General features: G+C 45.0%; 1 protein-coding gene across 2 annotated transcripts; it reads right to left on the bottom strand.

Annotated features, from left to right (window-relative positions):
* Positions 1-63: 63 nt before the first annotated feature.
* On the bottom strand, positions 64-13,807 carry LOC147168960 (protein TMEPAI-like). 2 transcript variants are annotated; one of them, XM_086085344.1, is made up of 5 exons: positions 13,568-13,807; positions 6,750-6,922; positions 6,605-6,652; positions 6,194-6,528; positions 64-5,297 (listed from the first exon to the last, which is right to left on the bottom strand). In XM_086085344.1, exons 1-5 carry the CDS (start codon positions 13,665-13,667, stop codon positions 5,138-5,140), a joined length of 816 nt encoding a protein of 271 aa, XP_085941470.1. In that variant the 5' UTR covers positions 13,668-13,807; the 3' UTR covers positions 64-5,137. The 2 variants fall into 2 exon arrangements, with proteins under 2 accessions (XP_085941470.1, XP_085941471.1); XM_086085345.1 differs by lacking the exon at positions 13,568-13,807 and adding an exon at positions 8,398-8,586.
* Positions 13,808-14,693: the final 886 nt, after the last annotated feature.

The raw sequence follows: 14,693 nt of genomic DNA, 5'->3' as shown, positions 1-14,693 counted from the left end.
TCCGTAATTCCATTCAAAAAGTCAAAATTCCAGAGATGATAAATTCAGGCTCCACAAGTCAAGTGATTTCAAGTATTTATCTGTTTATTTTTTTTAATATTATTTGGGCTTCCAGCTAAAACAGGATGTCAAAAATTGGAATTATGTGAAAAAGTGGCCGTGCATGCATCCCAGTGTTTTGCATGGAAAAATTAAAAAAGGATGGATGGATGGTATTTTCAAAACGATATGTCAATCTTCAATTCAGTTGGTCGGATTCCCTTTGCCCTAATCGCTGCCTCGATGCTCAATATTGTGGTCTTCGAATTCAGTACTATCAAGAGGAAAACGAGGGCCACCAGAGCCCCAAACAAAGAGCTGACAGCAAGCATCAAGAACGCCTGCATGGGCTTCTCGGACCCCCCAAGTCTGCCACCTGCTGCATACGAGATGCAACTACACATTCTTAAACGGAGACAAGACCCCCTCGGAAAAACAAAACAAAACAACCTTGAACCCTTACTGACTTTAAATTCGGGCTGAGCAATTATGGGGAAAATTATAATCAAACATCTTTTGATTAATGTTGAAATCACACTTAAGAAACACGATTATTCATGATTTTATATCTTAGTATTTATTAAACGACCAAAACTCAACATATCACTTAAAGAACAATCTGAAAAGATATTAGTCACACGTAAAATAATAATATATCCACACAATAGCATTAAAAAAACAATTGATAAGAATTAATTTGCTGCTGTTCACAACTTGGCCTCTTAGGGGCAGTGTGGTGCCGTGCATGCGTGGAGATACACATGAACGTATTTGCTCTTTTTATCTTATCTTACATATAAATATCTCTTTTTTTCCTATCTGTTTAAAAAAAAAAAAAAACAACAACAACTAGTGCAATTTCATGACTTGTGTATGTATGTAAGGCTTCCGTGGGGGGGAAAAAAGAGCAAAACGCACACAAATGTTTGAACAAAAGAAATGTATTTGGACGGGATGTCAAATTGAAATGATTCCAGCCAACAAACGACAACAAGCACAGTTCGGTTCCACCGTTTTCTTTTCTTGGCGACAACATTGACGCAAACATCACACGAGAAGACGTTGAATGCAAAATTGAACATGCGTCAAATTGTGCCTTTGGGAAAGTTGGCCAACAAACAACTCGGGCCCGACCCATTCGTTAGCCGAGATTAGCTCTTGTATAATCGGCGAAAATTGGCCGATTTGACACATGACACGCGAGTCAAAGATAATTACATTTACGTCCCCCAAGTGGTGTTGTCCAGGGTATACGCGGTCCCACTTCTTTTTCAGTCAGTATCGAGTATACCCACTTCTGAATCCCCCCCGATGCACACTGTTTAGCCATGGCTACGCTCCTCTGCCTCTGATTGGCTGGTCCTTCTGCCAAAGCCGATTCGATTGGCTAACTTTTGGCATGAGGACTGATGAGCCAATCGGAGGCAGAGTAGGGCGGGTCATGTTGAAGAAAACAATCCTTCAAACGCTCCCCCGAGCCACAACAGTGACCCAGAAATTTTGCTCAGGTGAACTGATTTTCCCTGTACGCGAGATACCTGATCGCGACGTGGGTTCGATTCCCGAGTGGTCGCTGACAGTTACACGTTAACTACATGCTCGAGTTAAGTTTTATGGTAGCTGTAGGCTGCTACTTGATTTTAAAATCAAAGTTAAATTTGATTTATGTTTGCCTTATGATAAATACATTTGACATTATTTCAGGCTGCTTGTATTACCAAACTGTTCTTAACAAGTCATGATAATTTTAGGATTGTGACTGATTTTTAATTCTTACATGTCACCGTTTCTAAAAGAGGACGTTTTTCTGGACTACTTAAAAAAATGGTGAAAAGTGAGAGTATACCCACTATCCATGGACCACTACACCACTGCCCCCCCCCCCCCAAAAAGGGCAAAAATATTTTAGTCAATTTTTCTCTCTGTAAATGAAATATTTATTGTTGTAAGCCTTAAGGGGCCAAAAAAGAAGTTATTTCATTTATCATATACTTTTTAAATTAAATCGGCCAAATAATTGGTTAAGGGAATTTTATCCCGCCAAATATCAAACAAAAACAAAAAATCCAGATCAGTCGGGCCCTAAAACAAACAAAAAAACAAACAAACAAACAAAAAGAGCTACGGGGTTTTTCCTTGTCAAAATGAAATAAATTGTGGCAGCAAACGGGACAAGATTGTGCTGGACTTCCCTACACGTGACCCTCGCCAAGGAAGTTTCCCGGAAGCTCCGAAAAAAATTGAAAGATGAGAAGACATTTAAAATGTTTGATGTTTGTCATCATGCAGCATTTTGGCACAACACAGATGCTGCGTTCAAGAAAACTGGGGAAAAGGAAAACACATTTTCTTTTTCTTTTTTACACATTTACAATTGACAATGTTAAAATTTTACTTTTTACATGACCTTTAAAATGAATAAAGGATCACACCATATGTCTGTCAGAGTTTTTTTGTTTTTTTACTTTTACTTTTTAACTTACATTTCTGAAATGAAAAGGTCACAAAACGACTTACAATTTGGAGGTTCTACTGGACATCTTTGTGTATTATATATATATCTATATATATCTATATATATATATACATAATTAATTCAAGGTTTAATATCGTCGCCATTTCTTTAAACGCTTGCCAAATTTCCAATAGCCTTTGAACGCAGCATCACAACTTGACAAAGTGCTTTTTCTTTTTTAAACGGAGACAATTCTATTTATTAAAAACATGCGGAATAAGATCAAAACGCAGAAGGCACACGCGTGTAGACGCCGTGATTAGCGCAAGACACATTGACAAAAAAGTTTCACACTCGGGGATGATTGGACACAAAAAGCGGACGGAATGATGCGGAAATGTGCGCAGAACAACAAATTTACAAACTACAACAACAACGCTAAGCTAAACTAGCGTGAAAGAAGGCAAACTGCGGATGTATTGCAACACTCTCACTACAACAAATCAAAACAATATCATCATCATCATCATCATCGTCATCATCATCATCGTCATCATCATCATCGTCATCATCATCATCATCGTCATCATCATCATCGTGTCAATCATTATCATCCAACCATCTTTGAGGTCGTGAGGGAGGCGTGTCCCAGGATGATTAACAGCCCTAATTGGCCGCTCTCGTCCCAAACAAAACGCGTTGCTAGGGAGACCGCGGAAGGAGCTCTGTCATTGGACGGAAGAAGTGCTCACGCAGACAGGAAGTGGAGCAAGGAGGGGAGTTGAGCCCGACCAAGTGTGTGTGCGCGTGTGTGTTCCTGGCTGTGTAATCAAATGAGGACCATATTCTGTGTTTTTACTATCATTGTGAGGACCACAGGTGCTTTTTAGCCGGTCCTCACAACTCATGGTTAAGGTTAGGGTAAGTGGCTAGAAAATGCCCAAATTATGTCAATGTCAATTATGTACTAGAGTGTGCGTGTGTTGAGTCTTTTCAGTTTGTTTGCTTTACAGTCTAGACAGCAGCATCTCTTTCCCAGGAAACACACACGCGCACACACGCACTGTTCAAAATGTCTGCCTGTCCACACTTGACTCTACTTGCTGTAAATGACAATCATGTTTAAGCCTCTCCAAGAGCCCCGCCCCTACACCTCCTCAACCAAACACTAGCCAGCAACAACAACAAAAAAATCGATGTTCTCGGCACCGCAGGAGCCCTGATCAGAACCCGTCCAGTCTTGTCTTACCCGCTGCGACCCGCCCGGGAGGGACAACCGCACTGCGACCATGTAGCAACCACGCTAACGTTAGTTCCTGCAGTGCGGCCGCTTCCCTGCGGAGGGCGCTGTTGCATAAAGACCGGAACCAAGTGGGCGCTGGATTTGTTGGGTCTGCGGTGCCATTTTTGCGGCAAGACGGGTCGCCGCTGACACTCGTGTCATTTGTGAACACTTCCGTGTGTCTGTTATGCGGCGACCAGTCACACGCTGACCCATGAAGAGAAAGATGGCGGATTTGGACGTTCTTTGTTGTCTGATTGGATGCCCGCTGGCTGACTTGGTGAATGAGTGTGATGATTGATTACCATTTCAACATGTGATTGACAAACTGTGCTACGGTTACTGGCTGTTTTGGGGGAGGGGCAAACCTTTCGGCCAATGGGAGGAGAGGGGAGGATAAGGGGCCTCTCTGATTGGATAGAATGAGGCAAAATGGTGTGATCTGATTTGTGTGTACGTGATTCCACTTATGTAAAATAAGTCTTAATTTCAAGATTGTTGAATAAAAAAAAAAAGTCCAATGGACAGAGCTCCTTTTACAAACAAAGTCTCTCTACTGTACAACCCCCCAAAAATAGTGCAATTCTTTTCACATAAATAAAATCAAACCTTTTTCACTTGTTAGCATCAGACGGGATGTCAACAGTGTGTTTTTTCTCTCCCTTAAAAAAGGAAACATCTTTTAGTGATTCCAAAGGATGCTGCTCACCACGGACGTTTTGGAGTTTTCTTGTGCAAAGCTCCCGTACAAATCGTCTCGAAAGAATCTCAGCAGCTAATCCGTTAGCGTCGACTCCTGCGTCCAGTGGAGAGCATTAAGGCAGCTCTTAGCACATGCTAAGTTAGTAAAGGAGGCGAAGAAGCAACGGTTTTGTGTGCTAGCATGTCGCAGTGCTACTACGGCCCGACACGAGTGCGGCCCGGCACAAGAATGTGCCAGTGGTCGAAGGAAAACAATGCTCCAAAGAATGAATAGAAAAAAAAAAGAAGAAGAACATTTCGACCTGGTTACATAACTTGGAAAACGTTATTTTGAAATGTCCTCAACCTTCCAAGAATGAAAGTGGACTTCCTGAAATTGTGCTTAGTAAAAAAAAAATTGTCAGCAAGAAAGATCAGAGCTTCGCCTCCAATCGCTTGTCCGTCACTTATTGAATCTCTCTCAAGCAGACAAAACAAAATTCGAAAAAAGTGGACAAACGAAGAAGAAGCTTGAAGAAGACGAACAAACAAGTAAATATGTAACAATGCTTGGACAGGAAGAAGAATGCTGTGCGACAGGAAGTGACCTCTTTTTCCCAACCGAGGTGCAGGTTGGTCGTCACGGGTTACAGAGCAGTCGTAGCTAGCTCGCTAGCTAGCTAGCATGGGGCCGCACCCGCCGAGGGTCTTACGATTTCTCTTTTTGTGTTCCTGGTGTTCCGGCTGTCCAGTTCCAGCGGCGGGTGGTAGAGGTGTCCTACCACCTCGCTGTAGGTAGGGGGCGCTCCTCCCTGTTTGTGCTGCCGGCTCGCTTGGAGGCTGTGGAGAAAATGCGGCGCGTCAATGGAGCGCAACTGTTTGACGTCATCAGACACCAAACAGGACTCAATGACTTTGGATCCCCAAAAAAGATCCTGACTATGCACAAGAAGACCCTAATCCCAAACGAAGACCCTGAACCCTACACTAAACCATAACCAACCGTACCGACCGACCACCTAACCGCAGCCCTTAACCTTAACCCTAAAGCCAATTCCCCAACCGCTCCAAACCACACGAACACTAATTCAAAACATTCTAACGATTCAAGCCCCCAAATTTGAGTCCCAATTGAGGCTGTGGTCCCAAAAAGAATGTTCTACCCTCAACCTCCTAAAAACAGCAGCACACGTTCTGAGAGGAGGTGCTAATCCCAAGAGAAGATCTAATTTTTTATTACCAAAACAAGGGTCTAATCCTAAAAGAAGGTTGAAGTCCTGAAAGCTGAGTACGATTTCAAGAGACTGACCCAAATCCCGAGAGAAGGAACCTTGTACCAGGAGATGCTTCAAGTCCTGGAAGATGATTCTCGTCTCAAAAGAAGGGACTAATCCAAAGAGAAAGATAGCGTTCCTGAAAATCGTGGCTTTTGTCCTACGAGAATGTTCAAGTCATGGGAGATGATTTTCGTCCCAAGGAAAGGTTCGAGTCCAAAGTCAAAGTCTACTTCCATAAATTATATCACAACCCAGTAATTCACAAACACTCGAACCTGAACCTGAACAGTAATCTTACAGCTATAACCCTAAACCCTAACCTTGGTCACATTAGGCTTGAACCCTCGAACCCGAACACCTCCAACCTTTAATCAGCATTCCTGTCAAACCCAAACCTTTATCTTTAACCCTGCGCCCTCTTCTAAGCGACTCTTTAGGAAGATGGCGGTCATTACTTACCTGGCGCGCACGCAGGAAGTGGGCGGGTCCAGGGGGTGCGAGTCAAAGACGGTGCGGTTGGGTGGCGGCCGCACCGACTCGCGGTTCAGCTCCATCTGCTGCTCAGGGTCCCGCAGCTGCAGGGTGCACGGGCCCTGGTAGGGAGGCGGCTCCTCTCCGTCCGACAGCGAGATGGTGGGCGGCAGGTCCATGATCAGGTCGTGGCGCAGGAACGGGAACGTGGGCTGGAAACGGCCGGCGGCGGCGGCGGCGGCGGCGGAAGGGGCGCACCCCTGCGACACGTGCCGCGGGAGGTACGGCGCCCCTCGGTCCGAACCGCGGTGTTGGAACCCGTGCTGCCAGACAGAAGGGAGGTCGGTCATGTGAGTGTGATGATGTCATAGCAGGAAGCAGGAAGTCTCCCTCCGTTACCTCATTTCTGACGCCGCTGGGACCCTTTGAGCTCCACAGACCCGCCTCCTGAAGGCCACGCGAGCAAAAACGTACGCAAACATTCATCACCATAATAATAATAATGAGCAAGACAAAAAGGCACTGGGTGAAATGAGCGACTCACCGTGGCGAGGTGCCGGCGTGGCCCCGCCCCCGGCGGCGGAGCGGCCGCCGCCACTTGTCTGGAGGGCAGCGAGCGCGCCGACAGCCGGTAATGGTTGAGCACGCACGTGATCACCACCACCAGCACCATCAGAACCACCACCATCACCACCATCTGAACCAACTCCAGCTGGGCTGCGCACACACAAACACACGCACGCCACGTGATGTCGCAATGCGCGAAGCCCACGGTGGCCCGGCGGCCAGTGCAGCCGACCTTTGAGCCGCAAGCAGGAGGTGAGGGTTTGAATCCCACCTTAGACTCGAGTTCGGAACGTTTCACCAGTTTGACTTTTTGCCACATGAAATTCGGTGAAATCATGAGTTGACCCACCAAAAAAGTCTCAAGAAGCCACGCCCCAAAATACAAGGGAAGGGCGGCCATTTTAGTTTGAAGCAGACAATTGCCGTCTTGTTCGCTGCTTTCAGGGATCTTTTTATATTCTTTTGAAAATTCAGCCCCTCAAAGCCAGTTTGACTTAAGCAACAGGAGATTTGGTAGAATTGTGGATCGCGAGCCGAGTCAGCAACGAGTCTCAAGAAGCAACGTCCCAAAATACAAGGGAAGGGCGGCCATTTTAGTTTGAAGCGGACATTTTACGTTTATTATGTGGCGCTTCTGCAAATGATTTGCTCCGTCATGATGAGATGCAGCAGGTTTAGTGTGTCAGACGCCCAGACACACGGGCGCGCGCACACACACACGCACGCGCGCACGCTCCAGACGAGACAGGGCGGGCTTTGTTCAGCAGCAGTCTGCTCGAAATGCTTCACCGCCCCCGAGCACACGCACACGCACACACAGTGCTTTTCTCACACTTCTTTTTTGAACAGGGTGCACTAAGAGGTCACGCACGCACACACAGATGTCTAGACAGTACACACAGAGCTGTAAATGTCCTGTGAACACACACACACGCGCACACACACACACACACGATTTATACGGCATCGTGATATCACGATGGATAAAACATTCCCCAAATGTCGTAAAGTTTTTCCTGACTTTTATGGAGGCCACAATGCGTCATCACATCTTTTTTCCGTATTGCGAAAGCTTTGCAATATTTACTTTTCGGCAGGTTTGGCTGCTTTTCTTCCAATACAAGTATTGATCACGTCATCGGTTGTGATCCGATTGTTGGCAACACATGGCCACGTTCGCAGGTTGACATTTCTTTCACGTTTTACTTCATCGTATAAACTTTGAATTCAACGCCGCATAGTGACTTAAGCACATCATTGTATCGCAATATCGTCTGCAAAATATGACAATAATATTTATTATTCTTAAAACGTGTGCATTCTTTGACGGTTCCGTTCAATATGGCGCTTATGGCATCATCGCCGTAATGCGATCATATCGTACAAACATCAAATCACGCCACATAAATGTCTGTATTAAATGATGTCATTTTCCGATGTTCGGACTTAACAAATCGGCAAACTATCGTGATCGTCAGGATATTTGTTCCCGTATGAATCGTATTATGCGTCATTTTGCTTTTTCCGCCTTTTCTGATCGCAGCCCTTTTTTCCTTCCGCTCAATCGCGGATAAATCACGACCGTACGGCGATACGGTCTCGCTGATTACCGCAGCTCCACTCACCGCACAATTGTGTCGGCACACACTTGTCATGGTTGTGCGTCCCCGCTGAAGGATGCATCGTCGCTCGCCGTCCTTCGATATTCCCGCAATCCAAATTTAGACCACAAATGGAAAATCGGGGAAACAACGGGTGGCAGAGCGTGCGTCCTCGCCGGCCGGCCGACACCGACTCACTGTGAGTGCGCAACTTTTGTCGCCTCTTTACCCCCCCCCCCCCCCCCCCCACTCGCATTCCCACACTAAAGTCAAACAGCTGACCGTAACCCCCCCTTGAACTCCCCGCCCGCCTGCTTTCTAGCTGCGAACAAAAGGGGGGCACTGTTGGTGGTTGTTAGGGGGCTGTCTGGCAAAGACAGATGGGCAGAGGGGGGGGGGCACAGTTTTGAGTGTGGGGGGAGGCAGAACTCAACTTTCAACTTGGGAAAAGGATCTTGCAAGTGTTTCACTCTAACAAAAAAAAAAACATGCTGGTGATAAGCACGCATTTGTTTCGTTTGTGATTTCAGCAATCAGCAATATTTACAGAGAATCTTTTTTCTCGTGTCATGTTTTAAGGCGTATACACACAGCAACGCCTTGTCCGCAATCCAAGGTCACAAATAACCCTTTCAAAACTCAAATATTGGAAATATTGCCATGAAATGCAACGTAAACATGCCCCAAAACGAGAATATTCCACGCTTGGGTTTTGAAAAACCTGAATCTCAAAACCCATGCGGGTTTGTGGCCCCATTTTCAACCCGAATTTTTGCTCATAAAACGCGATCGGGGTACGTGCTTTGAACGGAACATTGGTTTGTGTTCTGGGCGAGCTCATTCCATCGCCAGGAATCGGGCGGGGTCTTTTAAGTACAGGAACTATTTCTACTTGTGTGGGCGGCGGCCATCTTACGTGGCCTAACTTGAATACAACGAATTTCCCACCGCGGTTTTCTGTCTCTATGATGAAAATGCCACATTTGATGCGCGTATGTAAGTCCGTGCTTTTTTGCCGCACAACCCGCCGGAAATGCACAAATGGGAAATCGTCCATTTTATTAGAGTGGCGAGTGACATAAAATAAACTCTAAAAGTGGAAGTTTGCATAATGATGTTGTTCGTGCTAGCGCTATCACTAGCGAATATTTTTAGAATTAATCGAACAATTATTCAATCGATGAATCGACTAATCGGATTCATTTTAATTTTGTATTAAAATGTATTACAAAAACTTTTTTTCACCTGATTGTTTATTAAGCAGTGTTTGGTGTTTATTTCGTACTTCATATTCGTATCGTGATAAAAGGGAAGAAAAGTAGCAATAGGCCCCTCCCACCCTCCCTCCCTCCCTCTCTCTCTCTCTCTCTCTCTCTCTCGTCCACCGATCCCGCCGTGACTCGGCAGTCTGGACGCTCACAAATAGCACAGACAGCTGAGTGTGTGTGTGCGTGTGTGTGTGTGTAGGTCACACAATTTGCCTGCCAATTTCCATGAGAAAAGCAAGATAGAGGATACACACACACACACACGCACGCGCACACGCACACACACACGCACACGCACATTGACTTTGTGCTGCATGGTCACAGTGAGGCCAACAAGTGTGGGAACTTTGCTCCATAAAACTCCCACGAATGTGTGTGCGTGTGTTTGTTTGTGTGCGCGCTTGCCTAAAACATTGCATGTCCGAGTACAATAACAAAAAAGAAGCTCTTTGTTGTCACTCGCAAAAATAAAAGGAGAATTTGCCTCGCATTAGCCGAATGCTAACACATCATGGGAAACACCATAGACAGGCTAATGAATAGAATCCAGATGGTAAATGATAAATAGAGTGCAATTAATCGAAATTCAATTACAATTTCAATGAATTACAAAATTGGCATCATCGTTAAAAACAAAAATAAAAGATTATTCATACTCGTTTCGAGTTGTTTTAATGTATATATTTGCACTTTTATATTATTTTAAAATAACGAATAACGAAGAAACTTGCATAATTATTGTATTTTAACGAAAAGTATTTGTCCTCATATTTTTCTTTTACATTTAAACATTCTCTTGTTTTGCGCCAAAGAACAAATGATCGTCCTAATCGTGATTTCGCTTGTGACCAAATTCATTGTGATTAATATTTTCTTCATAAGTCAGTTTTCCATCCAAATGTTTTGATTTTTTTTTTTGCGAATTTGCCCGTTTCCATCTGTTCTTCTTTTGCGAACATTGCGAGAGGACTCCGCCGCTGCAGGTGGCGCTATACGCCATCAAGAGATGAGATCCACCAGTCACGTCAAAGAAGGAGACGATAACGTGTGACGTGTATCCGGTCTCGTTAGCGGTTCTTCGCAAAACCCGTTTCCATCGCCAAAATGTTCACGCTTCAAAATCCGCCCCCTCTCAGCGTAAAAACCTTTTTGCGACTTTTGGGTCCATTTACAAATTTCTGCCGTTTCCATTTTTTCTGCATTTCTTGAAAATTCACATAAAAATGGGTGGATGGAAAGCCATCTGTAGAATCCAGCGTCAAGTCTAATCGAGCAGCTTTACTTGAAGGAACACAATTCACGCAAATGACTCTTACAAGCCTATCAATGGCAAAATACGCGCGCACGCGCGCGCACGCGCACAGTGTCTGAAACATATGAAAATCAAAGCTCATTATGATCAGCTGCTTGTCTGCCTCTCACGGGCCGTGCGTGCGTGCGCGCGCGTGTGTGTGTGTGCGTGCACCTTATTAGAATGCCAGACTACACGCACACACGCACGCACGCAGTCAGACCTGCCCTGTCGGACTTGACACCATTTCAAATTGAAATGATTTGTTGCGTGCGTGCGTGCGTGCGTGCGTGCGTGCGTGAGGGAGAACGCGATCGACAAAAGAAAAACATAAGAGAGTCCAGATCAGCATCGAACCGGAAATGGAGCTTCAGGCAAAAGCTGCAACTTTACCACTTGGTTAAATGAACATGGACGACAAATAGGAAGACATTTAGAACACATCAAAATAGAGAGAAAACAAAAACTAACAACAGTAGAAAATAATGTGTGCACGTGTGTGTGTGTGCGCGTGTGTGTGTCCAAACCTTGAGTGTAGACAAAACAATTGCGTGCACAAACCCAAACAAAAGTGTCGGTGACAACAACAAAAAAACACACACGAAAAAAACGTTGCCACAAGAAGAGAAAAAAGGAACCAACGGGAATTAAAGTGTTTTAAAAATACTGAATCAAATCGTTTTCTTTTTGATTTCAACATTTGATTTGATTGGAAAAGTCCCTTTTGAAAGTTGTGGTATTTATATTTTGACAGACATTACACGACACACACAATCATGAATTGTATAACTTGGAAATTAATTAACCAGCGTCTGTCTTCTGTCCCAAAACACTAAATGTCGGCAAAAATAGGGCTGGGCATTAAATCCAATGAATTCGATGAATCGTCATTTTGAAAATCCAATCGTTGAAAACGTGTTCAATCGTGAAATCGAATTTTGTCTAAAACCAGTTTTTCTTATGTTCTGTTGCATCCAAATGTTTTTGTGAGTTGTAATTTGTCACAAGCGGCAGAATGCAACAAGACACGTTCAAGCACAAACAACGTTAAGTTACGATTAAAACGGATTTAGGATCAGTAGACCTTATTGTCGTCTGAAGAAATGAAACCTTGAAATAATCGCGTCGCATTTCTCGCGAACACTCAAAAATCGGAAAGCTGACCGGACGAATTGCAAGAACGAGTTTGGAGTCATTTTGAGAGCCAGTTAACGAAGATTCAGACCTCAATTGAAGAAAGAGAGAAAAAGTGTTTGACATATTGAGCGGCACAACAAAGGAGACCCGAGACGTCTGCGGGGCTCGGGCTAAACGCCGGCGCGCATGCAGATCGTATGCGCGCCGCCCTCATTTGCATACGTGACGCGCCGCTTTTGTGGCGCCAGCGTCTAGACGGAGAAACAAAAAGCAGCTGAGCGCCACTGACAGGAGGAGGATTCTTTTTGTTTGCTTTTCAGAGGGCGGAGGACGGGATGTGTTTTGCCAGGATTGTCAAGGGTCACCTATAAATTCAATTTCGTCACAAGATCTGACCAAGTGGAGTTGAATGGCTTCAAATTTGCTCGGAAAATGCTCAAAATTTGCCTAAAATGGCGCCGAGAGAGCAAAATGGAAAACTTCCGGTGTGTTTTTCGAGCATGGAGACTTTTTTTGTGGGTCAACAAATGTGATCTTGCTTCTGGGGCTGATTTGTATTGATTCATTTTTTTTTGATAACAAAGAAGAAGAAACAAAGCCATTTATTTCAAAATGAGCCTACAATGGCCGCTTGGAACCAAAATGGAAGCCTTCCTGTGAATGTCGGAGCATGGCTCCTTGAGACTTTTTTTGGTGGCTCTACTCATGACAGACATGTCTCGCAAACTTCATCTTGTCACGTCAAACTGACTCTCAAAAGCACACGACGACCTCCGAGTGACGTCATCCAGCTGAGAAACATCAAGACGCGAACGCGCACACGTCGAGCCTGTGAGTAACGCTGACGTCATGTTCTCTGACCAGCAAGTCATCCACTCGGAACAGGACAGGTGTGCGCGCGCGCGCGCGCGCAGACATGCGGCTGTGTCGGAGGACTCACGTTATAAAGGAGACAGTTGGCAACATAGCGGGAGACAAAATGGCAGACAATGGACTAAGAGTGGAGAAAAATGTGAACGCGGACACAAATAGGAAGACACTCGCATAAATGATAAGCCAAAAGCATCCTAACTTGGAGAAATATGAGTCATATGGACAATACCAATGTCATGACAAAACAAGACACGCACACACACGCGCGCGCGCACACACTTCCCGGCGAGACGTCTGCTTCCGGATGACGAAGCCACAAAAATGACACAAACTCTGACCGGAGCAGTCCCGTTTTTTTTCACTCTCATTTCATTTTCCACGCAGTGAGTCGAACATTTCACGTTCAAACAACGACGCGCGCGAAATCTCGCGAGGACACAAAACGTCAAAGTTGACATCAGAGCACAAACACAAACACAAAGTAGAACTAAATCCACTTTTCCACACAAGGTGACGGCTCAAGTTGAAAACTAACTTTTTTCTTCTTTTTTTTTTTTAACACGCAGCTTTAAGAGATCCACAATGATCGTATTAATCATATTAATAATCATAATCGTGTACTCACTGACGTCCATGACGTGCACGGAGCTGAGGCGCGCGCAACCACACGCGCACGAGACATTGGCGGCCGTTGCGTTCAGGACGCCCATGAAAAGTTGGAACATTTATAGTGTCATCTCTATCTATCTATCTATCTATGATTTAACTGCTCGGGTTCGTAGCATTTCTTCCTTGTTTTCCGCCGTGTGACCGGCGACTCAACTAAAAGCAGACGTCTGGCGAGGAAGTCTCTCTCTCTCTCTCTCTCTCTCTCTCTCTCTCTCTCTCTCTCTCTCTCTCTCTCTCTCTCTCTCTCTCTCTCTCTCTCTCTCTCTCTCTCTCTCCCTCTCTTAAGTGGTCTTTTGTCACGTGACAAAGTTACGGAAGGTGTCGATTACGCATGTGACGTCATCCGGCAAACGCAACCGTGGGGTGACGTCAACAGTAAGGGGGCGGGGCTCCGGGTGGCGGAGTGGTTACCGTTTACTTGCCTTCGGTGCGGGTTGGCGTGAGTTCGCTTCCCCGCCTGGGAGACCCTATATGTGTGTGAGTGCACCCCACAAAAAAAAAAAGACGTCAACAGTAAGGACTGGTTCATATTTCAAGAATTCCATTTCACTGAGAATTTGCCGATCGTTACATTTATTCCATGATAAGTGAAACGGAATTAATAATATAAGTAATGATATACGTATATTTAGAATATGTCAGAAAAGCTCTCTGCTGCCCCCTCCTGGTCTCCAATGTGTACAACAATGGCCATACACAAACAGTAGGACTCGACGACTAAATGGTCACTTGTGGGTGACATCGTGGGTGTCATCATGGATGACAATTGAGCGAAATAATGACGACATAGTGGGCAACGCAAAGGACAACATTCTGTCACGGGGGACATAACGGGCGACGTAGTGGGTAACATAGCGGGTGACATAATGTGAGACACAGTTGGCGACATGAGAGCACTGCAGCAGAGGAGTGTGAGCTCACGTCTGTCTGAGTGGAGCCCAAATCCTCTCTTCCTTTTTCTATCTCATTACCAGACACAATCTGTCTTCCTCCAACACAAACAAACTTCCTTCTCGTCTCTGTCCACATTGACTGTAAAAATGGAATGTTCTTTATTTTATGCCGATTCTTTCCGGTTGCAA

The sequence above is a fragment of the Leptonotus elevatus genome, chromosome 9 (assembly GCF_054856555.1).
Source record: "Leptonotus elevatus isolate MCC_2025b chromosome 9, RoL_Lele_1.0, whole genome shotgun sequence".
In the NCBI taxonomy this organism is placed as follows: Eukaryota; Metazoa; Chordata; class Actinopteri; order Syngnathiformes; family Syngnathidae; genus Leptonotus; species Leptonotus elevatus.
This window is presented reverse-complemented; position numbering and strand designations above follow the sequence as displayed.

Excerpts from the sequence above, each read along its gene's own strand:
- LOC147168960 (XM_086085344.1), bottom strand. The coding sequence starts at position 13,667 with ATGTTCCAACTTTTCATGGGCGTCCTGAACGCAACGGCCGCCAATGTC. Across the intron at positions 6,923-13,567 it reads CGTGCACGTCATGGACGTCA|CCCAGCTGGAGTTGGTTCAG; the intron begins GTGAGTACACGA and ends GTGTGTGCGCAG. Across the intron at positions 5,298-6,193 it reads ACTTCCTGCGTGCGCGCCAG|CCTCCAAGCGAGCCGGCAGC; the intron begins GTAAGTAATGAC and ends TTTTCTCCACAG.